The 12,538-nt window shown below is 50.9% G+C and overlaps 1 protein-coding gene across 1 annotated transcript in view; it reads right to left on the bottom strand.

Moving 5' to 3' along the window:
- Window positions 1-1,084: 1,084 nt before the first annotated feature.
- LOC307075130 (uncharacterized protein) overlaps window positions 1,085-12,538 on the bottom strand; it is a gene marked incomplete at both ends in the record, with an annotated part of 12,861 nt that continues 1,407 nt past the window's right edge. Inside the window, 4 exons of the mRNA XM_079735634.1 lie at window positions 1,085-1,526; window positions 2,289-2,480; window positions 3,167-3,344; window positions 5,058-5,249. Of these exons, the coding sequence (XP_079591760.1) occupies window positions 1,085-1,526; window positions 2,289-2,480; window positions 3,167-3,344; window positions 5,058-5,249 (1,004 nt within the window). The remainder of the gene's footprint in view (window positions 1,527-2,288; window positions 2,481-3,166; window positions 3,345-5,057; window positions 5,250-12,538) is intronic.

Here is a 12,538-nt window from a genome sequence, read left to right as displayed (position 1 = left end):
CCAGTGGTCAAACACGCGATGCCTCATCAGCAGAAGAAGCTGAATCAAAGATCTTAACGATTATCCACCAACAATCCTAACTGCCCTCCTCCCATAGAAATATAAACTCAATGTTTATCAACCTCCAGAATCCACAGAAAACATAAAACTATATTCACATCTCCATAAAAACCTAAATCAAACCAATGCAGACAGTAGGTAGGCCAGTATTGTTAAACGACAAACCAACTTTAATATCTTGACAACCTACAACCCAAAGAAATAAACAGGTCTCTTGATGTTTAGTTATTGTTAATAAAGTCCGTTCCAGAGGGTCTGAAGGGTCTATGCTAGTGGGACAGTTGTGTCCAAACACCTCCAGGAAATGACATAAAGAATGTTATCTGGTACGGGAGCAGCCATCTTAGAAGTCCTGGTTCTGTCTCCCGCTGCATCGAGGGGCTGCCATTTTGAAATCCTCTCACCACCCGACAGTTTGACTGCAGGAATGTTTAAACCAATCAGGAGGCTCCTAATCACTCTTTTGTAATCACATGTCCCTGGTTAAGCTACGACTAATTTCACACACACTGCGGGACCTGGCTGGTTGGTCCGTTTTGAAAAGAAGTTCTCAGATGTCACTGGTGGGTAAAAAATATGTTCCTTTTCGTCCTTCCCTCCAGATCTTCTGAGAGTGTTTAGAACCCAGAATGAAGACCCCAGGGGGATGGTCTTCACCCCAGAAGTGTGTAATCTAGACCCAGGAACCCCAAGACCCTGCAGGAGCTGGGTGGAGAGGGAAGGTTCACACCACAGACCTGATCATGAAGGAGATCGCCATCCTGCCTGGATAACCACAGGAAGTTCCTTTGGAATACGCCCCTCAATTTGTATGGGGAGACCTCAGTCACAGACACCACCTCAACGGGGTCCACGTCCTCCACCCGGCTGCACCAAGAGGTCCTTCAACATCTGAGGGCTCAGCTTGGTAACCATAGCAACCCCAGACCAGTGTTGGTCAAATCCAGCATCTCTTAAGAGCCGTTGTTTCGTATCACATCCTGGATCGATGGAGGGATGGGGCCGATGCCACACCGGTGCTGGGTTACTGCCAGGGCCTTTGGGCAGCCGGGTTGGGGTTGGGGTAGACGGAGGCCGGGTAGGCGGGTCCGACCGCCCCGGGGTTGTGTGGGTAGGGGCCCGATGTGGGGTAGGGGCCCGAAGAGGGGTAGGGGCCCGAAGTGGGATAAGGGCCCGAGTTGGGGTAGGGGCCCGGGTTCGCATAGGGGCCCGAGCTGGGGTAGGGGCCCGAGGTTGGGTAGTGGCCCCGGAGGTGTGCCTGAAGGTGGTGGATGGCGCTTGAGGTGGAGCTGGTGGTGGAGGACGGGTGGTGGTGGGTGCTGGGGGGCGAGGGGCCGGCGGGCGGGGCTGAGGGGGCGCTGGGGACGGTAGGGGTGAGGACCCTCTGAAGAACCACGTGGGGGTAGAGCTGGGACTCTGAGCGGTAGAGGCTGGGGAGGGGAGCCTTCAGGAGGCTCTCCTGGCTCCTGAGAGAGGGGGAGGGGGGGGAGAGAGGGGGAGGGGGGAGGGGGGAGGGGGGAGAGAGAGGGACGGGGGAGGAGGGAGAGAGAGAGGGGGGAGAGAGAGAGAGACGGGGGGAGAGAGAGGGACGGGGGGAGGGGGGAGAGAGAGAGGGGGGAGAGAGAGAGGGACGGGGGGAGAAAGAGAGAGGGAGAGAGGGGAGGGGGGAGAGAGGGACCGGGGAGGGGGGAGAGAGAGAGGGGGGAGAGAGAGAGGGAGGAGAGAGAGGGACGGGGGGAGGGGGGAGAGAGAGAGGGGGGGAGAAAGAGGGGGGGAGGGGGAGAGAGAGGGGAGGGGGGAGAGAGAGGGACGGGGGAGAGAGAGAGGGGGCGAGGGGGGAGAGAGGGACGGGGGAGAGAGAGAGAGGGGAGGGACGGGGGGAGGGGGGAGAAGAGAGGGGGGACAGAGAGAGAGAGGGAGGGGAGAGAGAGAGGGTGGAGAGAGGGGGGGGAGAGAGAGACAGAGAGGGGGAGATAGGAGAGAGGGAGGGGGGAGAGAGAGGGGGTGAGAAAGAAAGATATTTTCACTACCCTTTCCACAGAAATGTGATCAATTAAATTGGATATAAATCATGAAGCCACATCAAATTCACACCGTGTGAACTTGGTGCCACGACTTGCCTATTGCTAATGAAAAACCATAACGTATGAACACATGAATGTATGAATGAAGCCACGAAACAATGAGACCAACACTGGATCCGGTTGTGTGTACTCTGCCTGCAGTACCTGTGGTAGCCTCTGTTCTCGTAGCCCGTGAGGCCCCCGGTCAGGTAGAGGGCGCTGTCGGGGGCCAGCCGGGGGTCCGCCCGCTGGGACAGGTGGAAGATCTTGGGGGGGGCGAAGGAGTCCCATTCCCCCTCCTGCCGCTCCAGCCAGCACTCCCCACGCCGCGACCCCGACCGCTTCTCCCTCCGCCTGCTGGACACAGGGGGCCGTGTTAGTCTGAGGGGCCAAGGGGGCCCCTAGATCATCAGTAGACGGACCAGGACCCAGGAGGGGATTTGGGGGGCCCACCGTGAGTGAGTTCTGTGGACGTTTTGTTGAATTTAAACCATGACTGCATTCACGAGTTTCAACTGTTGCAGGCGTGCGGATTTGCTTGTGTGTGTGTGTGTGTGTGTGTGTGTGCGGGTGTCGGTGTGTGTGTGTCGGTGTGTGTCGGCGTGTAGCTATGAGTTTTTGATAGTGTGGCTATGTGTCTGTGTGTGTGTATATGTTAGTCATGACTATCTTGTGTACAATCCCACTTGTGTCCTTTCTTGCATGCGTGCTCGTGTGTGCGTGCACATCTATATGTGTATGCATGTGTGTGTGTGCGTACGGGTGCGCATCTAGTTGTGCACGCATGTGCGTGTGAGTTTCCGTGTGTGTACCTGCCAGGGTGCGTGCATGTGCACATCCGCACGTCTGCGCATGTGTGTTTCTGTGTGCGTGCGTGTGCACATAAACGAGTGTACACGTGTGTGTGTGTGTGTGCGGTTTTATATGTGTGTGCATGTGTGTATCTGCATGAGTTCACATGTATACCAGTGTGTGTGTGTGTGTGTGTGTGTGTGCGTGTGTGTGTGTGTTTGCGTGTGTGAGCTTGTGTGTGTGCCTCCCACCTGCTGGGGGCCCCCTCCCTGCTGGGGGCCCCCTCCCTGCGGGGCCCCCCCTGTTCCCCGTGACGCTCCTGCAGGCAGCAGATGAGGAAGGAGAGGGACATGGCCAGGATGACCACCCCACTGACCACCGAGGCCAGCACCGCCACGCGCAGACCCCGGTCCTCAGGCCGCGGGATGGCTGGGGGGGGGGGGGGGGAGAGACGGGGGAGAGACGGGGGGTAGGGGAAAGATGGTGGGGGGAAATATGGGGGCGGGGGGGACAGGGGGAAAGAGGGGGCGGGGAGGGAGATGAGGGGGGAAAGGGAGTAGGGGAGAGACGGGGAGAGACGGAGGGGCAGGGGAGAGACGGGGGAGAGACGGGGGGTAGGGGAAAGATGGTGGGGGGAAATATGGGGGGGGGGGAAAGGGGGAAAGAGGGGGCGGGGAGGGAGATGAGGGGGGAAAGGGAATGGGGGAGAGATCGGGGAGAGACGGAGGGGCAGGGGAGAGACGGGGAGAGACGGAGGGGCAGGGGAGAGACGGGGGAGAGACGGAGGGGTAGGGGAAAGATGGTGGGGGGATATATGGGGGGGGGAAAAGGGGTTGGAGAGACGGGGGGCAAGTGGGGAGAGATGGGGAGGAGAGGCACGGGAGAGGAGGGACGAGGGAGGGTGTTGAGGGAGATACGGGGGCAGGGGAGAGGAGGTGGGGGGGAGAGATGGGGAGACAATGCATTACATGGGGGCCATACCAGTGAGGGGTCCCGAGGAATAACGTCGTTTGTTAAAACAACTGTGTCCCCCAATAGACACAATCAGTTAAATGTGTAAGATCACGGTACTTTCCTTTATGATGAAAACTTTTGCTCAGTCCCCTTTCGGGCGAAGTTTGGTGCCAACATTTCAAAATCATGATCACATGATAATTAAAAATATATATCTTAAAAAACGAATCTTACTTTTTGTTTTTTATTTACAGTTAAACAATAGTCATTTCAACAATGCCACGCTAACATTTCAATTGATTTCTAAATGTCATGTCATCGAATACGTAGGCTACTACTTGCCATTGACCGCTAGGTGTCAGTAAAGCTCACCTTTAACTACCGGTGAGAAAACCCATTGACAAAAGTTGAGATTATAGCGGAAGAGCTCATGCTGTGATTCCCGTGGTTAAGCAGACATTAGGAATGGACCGTACGGTTCTCCGTCTTTGACATGCAGTTGGAGGTCATGGAGGTTTCCAGCCCATCTAACCCTCTAGAAGGTCAGTCTGCTGGTGTAAACACTGGAGTTCATGAGTAGTTCAGCTATATTAACTCCTCACTGGATTAGCTTGTTGAGGAAATATCTGATTTAGATATGGGGATTGCAGAAATGTGTGCACTATTGACCTGGATGCTGTACTCTTTTTATTTTGTGATGTAGATGTGGCGCCATTTAAATGCATTTATTTTTTTATTCATTATGTTTCTTATTTTTTATTTGACAGTGGCAAAAGCAGAAGATACAAAATGTCTCATTATCCGCAACTCTTTTGCTGTGTGTCCATTGCTGTGATAAAAGATAATACATATCTTTATTTATATATGTCTAAGATGATCAAGGTGAAATAGACACGCACACACTCACTCACTCACTCACTCACTCACACACAGACACATACCTTCGTACACCCAAAAAAAACACACTCTCACTCATTCACTCACACACACACTTACTCACTCACTCACACACAGACACATACCTTCGCACACCCAAAAAAAACACACTCTCACTCACTCACTCACTCACAGACACACACAAATACACACACACACACACACACGCATACACACACACACACACACACACACACACACACACACACACACACTCAATCACTTTCTCTCACACACACCCCTACCCCCTACCTTCACAGACAGGCTTGTGGTTGCTCCACTCGGCCCGCCCCCTGCGGACCCCACAGCGGACCCGGTCGCTGCCCACCAGCTGGTAGCCCCCCCGGCACCAGAAGGCCAGCACGCTGCCCACCGAGACCCCCGTACCTGCCTCCACGTAGAAGGACCCCCGCCGGGGCGGGGGCAGGGCGGGGCAGGACAGACCTGGGGGGGGGGGGGGGGGAGAGGGGGAGAGAGAGACAATGACGATGACACAATTAGAGTATGAGACAATGACACTATTACGATAGACCTGGGGGGAGAGGGGGGAGACAGATTATGAGATGATGAGACTTTCATGACAGACCTGGAGAGGGGGAGACGGGGGAGAGAGGGAGAGACTGACCTTGGGGGGGAGACGGGGGAGAGAGGGAGAGACACAGTACAAGATGACAACACTTTTAGGGGCGGGGGAGAGAGAGGGAGAGAGGGGGAGAGACAATGACACCAACACAACTGACCTAAAGAGGGGGAGACGGGGGAGACAGGAAAGGGGGGAGATGGGGGATTGGGGGGAGAGGGAGTATCGGACGATGACCCTATCATGCCGGACCTTGAGAGGGGGAGACAGCGGAGGGGGGGGAGACGGGGGGAGGGAGTACAGGGCGATGACACCACCCCGACTCGAGGGGCCGTGCTTGTGTCCTGGCATCAGTAGTGACAAGACAACCGCATGACATGAATAAATAACCAGTGGCCATCTATACACAGATGACCCTTCACCCTCCTCTCACAGCTCCTGTAAGTACTTTTACTTTGTGTGTTTTATTTACGGATGCCGACTGTACAGTTTGTTACGTACTTCCGCGTACGCCCACGTCAATGAAGTACGTAACAAACTGTACAGTAGAATCAACGTGTAAGACACGCAACCCTTTACTTCTGCTGGGTCAGTTGTTGTACAGTCTTCTGTGTGTGTGTGTGTGTGTGTGTGTGTGTGTGTGTGTGTGTGTGTGTGTGTGTGTGTTTGAGAGGCCCTGAGAGAATGCAAGCTGCTTGCTTTTGATTAGGAGCGACAGATGGGGGGAGATTTCAGCCGAGGGGGGGAGAGAGAGAGAGAGAGAGAGAGAGTGTAAAGATGACATCGTCCTTTCTTTTCCAGTTCTTAACTCTGCATTTTTAACTCAGTCTTTGAGTAATGTGCGTGTGTGTGTGTGCGTGTGTGTGTGTGTGTGTGTGTTTGTGTGTGTGTGTGTGTGTGTGTGTGTGTGTGTGTGTGTGTGTGTGTGTGTGTGTGTGTGTGTGTGTGTGTGTGTGGGAATGTGTATTTGTATTACAGGGATATGATACTATTTTATGACCCTCATATATCACAAGCCATTAAACTAAACCTAAATCAATTAAAAACAAGGGAGAGAGAGAGAGAGAGAGAGAGAGAGAGAGAGAGAGGGTTTTCAAGCAAAGCTCATTGAGCTGAGTCACCATACGATTTAATTCTGAACCTTGCCCATGAGGGACACTCACACAAAAACTTACGAACGCATACACACACACACACAAGTAAACACACTCACACGCACGTGCACACACACACACACACACACACACACACACACACACACACACTTACGAACGCATACACACAAAATACACATCCATGCTCACAAACACAAACAAAAACATACACACACACACACATACACAAGCGCATACATGCTCATGCAAATAAGCACCCACAGACACAAGCACTCACACACACACACACACACACACACACACACACACACAAACACACACACACACACACACAGCAGCAGCTTGTGCACAGCTCTAAAAGGGGATGAAATATTGAAGATACTTAGTGGCGATGTGTTCTGAGATGCTGAAATGATGGAAGGAGTTTCTGGAGGAAGGAATCTCAGTAAGTAAACAAATTCTTTAAGGTTTCTTAAATATTTTAGATTATCTCATCCTTGGCTGCTGTAAAAACCTTTTACAATCATCTGACCCACTGTCTGTGCATGTGTATGCGTGGTGTATATGTGTGTGTTTGAGTGAGAGCGCGTGTGTGTGTGTTTGTATGTTTGTGTGTGTCTGCATGTGAGCATGTGTCTGTTTGTTTGTGTGTCTGTGTGTGAGCATATTTGTGTGTATTTGTGTGTGTGTGTGTTTGAGCATGCATGTGTGTATTTGTGTGTGTGTGTTTGTTTGTGTGCGTACGGCTGTGCGTGCGTGCGTGCGTGCGTGCGTGTTGACTTGGGGCTGTGTTTGGTCTGTCCTATTGGCTGGGCCTCATTCAGTGAAGGCTTAGCAGTGCCGGCTGAGCCAGAGGGCCGGTGGGTCGCCATTCACAGCCCCCAACTGCATCAGAATTCACACCACCTCCCCGCCACCAACCTGGCAACCCCAGGATACCCTAATAATACAACATGCCTTCCTTCTCTCTCGCTCTCTTTCTCTCTGCCGCACTCTTGTGTTCTTGAAGTGTGTTTGTGTGTGTGTGTGGGCCTCTCTCTCTCTCCTTGTGTGTGTGTGTGTGTGTGTGTCTCTCTCTCTTTCTCTCTCTCTCATTCTTGCTCTCTCTCTCTATCTTACTCTCTCTCTCTCACTCTCTCACTCTCTCTCTCTCTCACTCTACAACCCTTTCATTTTCTCTTTGAAGTTATGATCTTGTTTTTAGTGAGTGCCCGAGCTTCTTTGAAATTCACAATTTAAATGTAGGGTTTCTTTGTTCAAGCCCATCCAAAATCCGACTTGTTTTGAAATACAACCATTCTGGATAATCTTTAGTGAAAATAATGATCCTCCATCAATAAACATGATCTCACTTGTTTCTTTCTTTATTTGCTTCCTGCCTTCCTATCTGTGCTTGTGTGTGTGTGTGTGTGTGTGTGTTTGTCATCCTTAATCATTATTGTTTTTCTTCTTATCATTGACTCTCCTCTCTGTGATACGAGGTTGACATCAACATTAATGCACTTCACTTTTCATCTCTCTCTCTCTCTCTCTCTCTCTCTCTCTCTCTCTCTCTCTCTCTCTCTCTCGGCAGATCTATTTCTGTATTCCAGCCAATTACCTAATCCCCTTAGCTGTTTCTGTCTTTCTGTGATTCTGTGTGTGTTTGTGTGTGTGTGTGTGTGTGTGTGTGTGTGTGTGTGTGTGTGTGTGTGTGTGTGTGTGTGTGTGTGTGTCATTATAAGAGTCTAAGTTATGGATGCAGGAGGTGTGAACCTTTCCCGTGGATTTGTTGATGCGCTCCGGGATGAAGCAGCCTGTGTGGCTAATCTAGCTAGCGTGACAACAACTGAAGAGAGAAGGAAGAGGAAGCTAAGCTACGCTAAGTGTAGCTCCATCGGAGCTAAACATCAAGCAGTTCCAACAAGCTTCAGCATAGATGTCATGATAACTTCAACATCGCAATGTCAGTTTAAATCATCATTAATAAACCCAAAAATGTAGCTATGATACATTTTAAGTATCATCCAATAGGATTACATCAAGCAGTAGTTCCCAAAAATAATTATATATGCGTTTATTTTGTTATAATTTTGAAATGAAATATTTTCCATAATTTAATATTTTAAAATAAAGGGTGATTTCACAATAAAGGTCAACCGAAAACTGATGAAACACACAACAAAAGCGAGGACCACCTTGCAGTTGGCCCAGAGTCAGAGAAGCTGCCTCCTTCCCCACCGACCGGTGAGACTGGCTGCTGGTTCAGGCCTCCCTAGCGCCGGGCGAAATGCCGTGGGAAGTCTAATAACCAGCGCTCATATTGGACTGACAGGTCGGTGGTGGACTGAAGGAACTCTTTGTTCGACGCTCGCCACAGATCCAGAACGCAGGGGGAAGACAGATTAGGTCAGAGAAAACACTCCCCGGTTTTCCCTCTCTCTCATTATCTCTGGCTCTGGCTCGCTGAGTGTTTTGAGGAGCTAAGTCCCCGCTAAAGGTTACTCGTGTGTGTGTGTGTGTAAGTTGAGAGGGTTGACAGAACTCCTGCTGAAACCGACTAGTTCCTAGCATGGGGCTAACCCATCAGCAGACGCTAACACCCAAAGAAGGGCAGGAGGAGGAGGAGGAGGAGGAGGGGAGGAGGAGGAGGAGGAGGAGGAGGGGAGGTGGTGGAGGAGGGGAGGAGGAGGAGGAGGGGAGGTGGGAGGAGGAGGGGAGGAGGAGGGGAGGAGGAGGAGGAGGAGGGGAGGAGGAGGGGAGGTGGGAGGAGGAGGGGAGGAGGAGGGGAGGAGGAGGAGGAGGAGTAGGAGGGGAGGAGGAGGAGGAGGAGTAGGGGAGGAGTAGGAGAAAGAGGGGAGGAGTAGGAGGAAGAGGGGAGGAGGAGGGGAGGTGGAGGAGGAGGAGGAGGGAGGAGGAGGGGAGGAGTAGGACGAAGAGGGGAGGAGGAGGGGAGGTGGAGGAGGAGGAGGGGAGGAGTAGGAGGAGGAAGAGGGGAGGAGGAGGGAGGAGGTGGGAGGAGGAGGGGAGGTGGGGAGGAGGAGGGGAGGAGGAGGAGGGGAGGAGTAGGGGAGGAGGAGGGAGGAGGAGGGGAGGTGGGAGGAGGGGAGGAGGGGAGGAGGAGGAGGGAGGAGGTGGGAGGAGGAGGAGGAGGAGCCACCACAGTGACTACAACTGGTCAGGTTGACTAAGATTGTAATTAACTGAGATTGTAGTTATCAGGTTAAATAAAATGGTAAGATTGGGTGGATTAAGATGGTAGAGTTCAGGTTGGTCATCTCAAGAAGCAGCTTTCTTCCTCAACAGCATTCTTAATTATTCAACTGAATGCCTTGACTCTCCTTACGGTTAACCGGCCAGCACGCCATCACCGAATTAAAATGTTTTCCCAGTATGTATGACAATTATGGCACCCTTTGCACTCCTCATCATCCGTGGAAGGACTCGGCGTTCCTTCTCAGGATTTCTTCTTTGCTAATGAAGGGAGCTCACTACCTGTGATTAAGGGCTGTACAAATAAAATTGAATTGAATTGAGGGTAGGAGACGACTTTATCAGCTTCTGTGACTGACCTGTCTCGGACAGATCGGCTCTTGCGATGAGGCTAAACGAAGCTGGTCTTTGACACTGCGTGGTGGCGGTGTGTGCGTGCGTACATGCGTGCTTCCGCGCTCCTGCGTGTCATTAAGTGGGATCTGTGCCGGCAGAAATAGCCTTGAGAAGAGCGAGGTAATTGGCTTTAATCATCAGACGAGGGCCACACTCTTAATGTCCTTGTTAATCTCTTCGTTTTATCGTAATCCGATTAATTCAGACCACGCGTTAAAGAGTAGAAATGACGCCTTTAGGACTTCATGTAGATCTCGCTTCTAGAGTTATCGCTCATTCAATTCTTCCTCGAAGCGTAATTCAGTATAATTCTGTTGGTTCTTTTGGTTTCACTGAAGCCCAAAGTTTGCGATCTCGAGGTTGGTCAACGTGGTATCCGGTTGTTTTTCATCGTTGTTATAAGTTGAGTGAAGGGCCCTGTTTAGCAGTCCCTAGTTAGTTCAGTTTGAGCGGGAAAAGTTGCTGATCGGAAAGACTTTCACCCTCCCCGCTGTCCCCCCGAGCTTTAGAAGGTTAGCCCTTAAAAACAGTGTTTCATCGTCCCCGGTTACACCCACAGAGATCACCACGGCAGCGGCTACATCAACGCTGTGGATGACGTTCCTGGCGACCGGCCAAGTTAAGAGGCTCTCAGAGTAACTGATACCACTCACCGCTTTATACCCGGATTAGTGGCTAACGTTTAGCTAGTCGCTTTCCCCAGGTGAAGAGGTGCCTGTCATGTGTCAGGGTGTTAAGGTCAGGTTAAGGTGAGGGTGAGGCCCTCCTGCTGTTGCTAAGGAGTCTTAAGTTCCGCTAACAAATCCCGAGCGTCACGGTGTTGTGAATAGCATTAGCGGAAGCAATCTCTCCTCATTGTCCATTGTTACCTCTAAGGTAACGGGGAGGAAATACTCTATTACCCACTGGAAGTGTGTGTGTTTGTGCGTTTGTGTGTGTGTGTGTGTGTTTGGTGCATGTTTGTGTGTGTGTGTGTGTGTGTGTGTGTGTGTGTGTGTGTGTGTGTGTGAGTGTGTGTGCGTGCAAGTTTGTGTGTGCGTGTGCATGTTCGTGTCTGTATGTGTGTGTGTGTTTGTGTGTGTGTGTGTGTGAATGTTCATGTGTGTGTGAGCGCATTTGTGTGTATGTGTGTGTGTCAAACTAGGTACCTTAAATTTCCCATTTGATACAGCATTCGACGTCCTGTCAGTATCAAACGCTGAGCTTCAATATGAAACAGTTTATAGCCCCAAGGCTTTACGGTCGAAATCAGTATCTTAACTTCTTATTTAAGTCTGGGTTGTCAATACTAGAAATTGGATCAATCCCCTTACAGGAACCCTCACATCAGCAGGAACAGTTCCTGGACGGACGGGAGATCAATCAGCTCCCCTCGGGGGGTGGGGGGTGGGGTCACATGGGCTCAACCAATAGGACTCCTGTATATAATATACCCTGCAAACACACATAACACACGCGCACATATGCACACACACACAAAAAACACACATAACACACAGTGTTGTGCACGCACGCACATAGACACATGCATGCACACATGCTCACACACACATAACACACACACAAGCCCACATGCTCACATACAAGCACACACATGCACACACACACTCACACACAAACAAAGTGTGCACACATGCACGCTCACAAACACATATTGTTTGTGAGCGTCCTTCAATGGAAAAACATCTGATTTACAGCATTTCTTTGTGTGTGTGTGTGTGTGTGCGTCTTTGACTATGGTCTAAAAAGCTTATTTCCTTTCTGTCAGTCATGCAACGTGTCACCATGAAACACACAGCAACTGTGTGTTTATTCCATAAACCTTTAAGAAGATTGATGTTATTTGGCCTTAGAAACTCAGTTTATAGCATGAGCATGCAGTGTGTTCACGTGTGTGTGTGTGTGTGTGTGGGCGGGTCTGTGTGTGTGCGTGATTTTTGACACGTGAGGCCGCTACTTGGTAATCTGTATTTATGCATGTGCAGATCTCCTGGTTCAGCGGTTGAGAGAGAGACAGACAGACACAGAGAGAGACAGAGACAGTCATAGGGAGAGAGAGTCATAGGGGGAGAGAGAGAGAGAGAGAGAGAGAGAGAGAGAGAGAGAGAGAGAGAGAGAGAGAGAGAGAGAGAGAGAGAGAGAGAGAGAGATGCTCCAGTGAGTTCTGATTCACGCTAACAGCTGGGGTAGTTCTGTACAGTTGAACACAGGACATAATGAACCATCAAACTTGACCACACACATACATACACACACAAACATGCACACACACACACTCACACAACCACAAACACGCACACAAACCCTAATTACTGCTTCATTGCCCATTGGCCCACTTGACCACACAGATGTAAATATTTCTAATTTAAAAAAGCAATTATGAACCATTATACAACCATGGAAGTTATAGAAATGTATAAAGTCAGTGTTTGTTTCCAAGAGTCAAGTGG

The sequence above is a fragment of the Pollachius pollachius genome (assembly GCF_949987615.1).
Source record: "Pollachius pollachius genome assembly, chromosome: 4".
Taxonomy (NCBI): domain Eukaryota; kingdom Metazoa; phylum Chordata; class Actinopteri; order Gadiformes; family Gadidae; genus Pollachius; species Pollachius pollachius.
The sequence above is the reverse complement of the archived record's forward strand: the minus strand, read 5'-3'. Positions and strand labels throughout refer to the sequence as shown.